This window comes from Tricharina praecox, assembly GCF_024521635.1.
Source record: "Tricharina praecox strain CBS 144465 chromosome Unknown BZA05scaffold_1, whole genome shotgun sequence".
Lineage (NCBI taxonomy): Eukaryota > Fungi > Ascomycota > Pezizomycetes > Pezizales > Pyronemataceae > Tricharina > Tricharina praecox.
This window is the reverse complement of record NW_026250403.1, coordinates 2,812,265-2,814,832: the sequence shown is the minus strand read 5'-3', so window position 1 is coordinate 2,814,832 and position 2,568 is coordinate 2,812,265. Positions and strand designations below refer to the sequence as shown.

Genomic DNA, 2,568 nt, shown 5'->3' with positions numbered 1-2,568 from the left:
GGCTCCCGGATAAGCAACCTGTTCTCCGGCGGCAGCAGCAACGACAGCGGCGACAACTCCTCCGTATCGGTACGCCCCACCAACAACAACACCACCGCCGTCACCAGTACCTCCGTACACCAATTGGGGATCATCGGTAGAGATTATGATATCCCGATGGACAATAGAACGCCGGTTGCTGCAGCGCGACCTGCGGAGGTTGAGGAACGCGAGGGAAGACCGCCGTACTTGCATGTCTGTTGTCCCACCCACCGACTGACTGACCCCGCACATTTTTTTCTCCTCCCTCGACGACGACAAGTGGTCAATTGAACTGACACCCCACACAGGCGATGATTGCAGGCGGCCTCGGTGGAAGCACAGGCGACATGCTGATGCACTCGCTCGACACAGTCAAGACACGGCAGCAGGGCGCGCCCACGGCTATCAAATACGCCACCACACCAAAGGCCTATGCGACTATCTTTATGGAGGAAGGGTTGTTTCGCGGGTTGTACTCGGGGGTCACGCCGGCTTTCATGGGCTCGTTGCCGGGAACTGTCATCTTCTTTGGGACGTACGAGTACTCGAAACGCTACCTGATCGATTCCGGATGTCCCGACAGTCTGGCGTACCTCGCTGGTGGCTTCATCGGTGATCTTTTTGCATCGTTTGTTTACGTGCCGTCCGAGGTCCTCAAGACACGGCTACAGCTCCAGGGAAGGTATAATAATCCCTATTTCAAGAGTGGGTACAATTACCGTAGCACTCTGGACGCCGCAAAGACTATTGTTAGGGTCGAGGGCCCGGCTGCACTTTTCTACGGGTACAAAGCGACGATCATGCGAGACCTTCCGTTCTCCGCTCTGCAGTTTGCGTTCTACGAACAGTTCCGGAAGTGGGCTAAGCGGTATTGCGGTCCTGGAAACGATATCGGACTCGGATTTGAGATCGGTACAGGTGCGATGGCGGGTGGGTTGGCGGGAATCATCACCTGTCCTCTTGGTACGCTCTCTTCTATTTCTCCTTCTTTCACTGCCGGAAACTGGGCTAATTGAGTCACGTACGCATATGTAGACGTCGTCAAAACCCGATTGCAAACGCAAGTGCGCACCACCACCCCACCATCCACCCCCGCCGCCACGCTCAAGAGCCAATCCCGCGGCTTCCACACAACAACGCCCCGCCCAACCTCGATCGGCTCTCCGTCAACAGCGCCCCCGCCGAGAGCCGGCGCCCTCAAACTCAACACCTCCAGCGTATTCATGGGCCTCCGGTTAATCTACCGCACGGAGGGACTAGCAGGCTGGTTCCGTGGCGTCGGCCCCCGCGCCGTGTGGACCAGCGTGCAGAGCGGAATTATGCTCGTGTTGTATCAGAGCCTGCTCAAGGAGATGGAAAAATCCTCGCATGCTGAGGGCGAACCCGTGTAACTATAACCAACTACCAATCAGCCTGACAAAAAAACAAATGTATTCTCCACTTCTTGGTTCCTTTGCTGGTTTCATTTTTTTTTCTTTGCCATTTTTTCCTTGACGTTGGGTCTCTGTTTTTTTTCATTGTATATCCGGAGAGGTTGATGATGGTTGGTGCTTGGTGCTGGTGCTGGTGCTGGTGGGGAGAGATGAAGATGGGGCATTGGGGGTTGGGGGCTCGCCTGGCGGCGTTGTATATATACATCACTTATATTAGACTTGTGGGTTCGAAGAGTCGGAGAGTCGTGCTGTCTTCTTAAGAAGTCTTTGGCTTGGATGAGGGGGGCGCGGGGGGTCTGGGAGTTTCGCAGGGTGAGGAGGTTCACCTTAACTACATGTTGTAAGATTTAGATGATGATGAGCGGCGGGTGCTACGGTAGTTGGTTGATTATAGATGGGAAATATTCGTTGAGAATGAGACTTTGGGTTGCAAAACAAGAGTGATATCTTGTGATGCGGTGGTGCGGTGGATGCGGTGGATGTCACTCGGGTTGGAGGACGAGCAGGATGATCGGCGGTTTTGGCTTCTCGGTCAGCAGGATGCTCGATGAGCTGTATGAGGTCTCGTCCGGAATGTGGTACTCAGTGCGGCTGGGTCTGTTACAAATAAATATCACCTGAACAGTGCAAAATCGCACCACCGCCATCTTAATCGTATGTATGTCGTCCCAGCGTCCCCAACCTTCGGAACTAGAGCACCTGTATCGTCTGTACATGAGTATAGCAGCGTTCGGAAATGGCGACTGTGGTGGGGGGAAGAGCGTCGTCAGAGGCATCCGCCACTTGTCCATCCATCCCGCCGGAGCTGTTGCGGCACTCAGTGTTCCCGCCACTCTATCCGTCCTATGTATAGTACAAGTCTCCCGGGCCTACAATCTTCCGGGCCAGGCGCGGTCTTGCGGCATTCCTCGGTGCTGTTGATGCTACCAACGTACATACGGGGTTCTCCTTCTTTCTTCTTCTGATGGGAAATACCTTCACGTGAAGGCCACGGCACCACGCACCGTCTGCGGAGCCGTCAGATACGGTATGTATTCTGCAGCCCGCAGCCCGCAGCCCGCTCGCCGGTGTTATTCTCGGCGGGGAGCGGATGGGACAGCCGGTGATGGCGATG

At 55.2% G+C, this 2,568-nt stretch overlaps 1 protein-coding gene across 1 annotated transcript; it reads left to right on the top strand.

The window, feature by feature from the left end:
- Window positions 1–332: 332 nt before the first annotated feature.
- On the top strand, window positions 333–1,412 carry BZA05DRAFT_423531 (mitochondrial carrier domain-containing protein; the record flags this gene model as incomplete). Its single annotated transcript, XM_051485875.1, has 2 exons — window positions 333–984; window positions 1,057–1,412. The coding sequence occupies 2 exons, from the start codon at window positions 333–335 to the stop codon at window positions 1,410–1,412; spliced, it is 1,008 nt and encodes a 335-aa protein (XP_051344721.1).
- Between the last annotated feature and the right edge of the window lie 1,156 nt (window positions 1,413–2,568).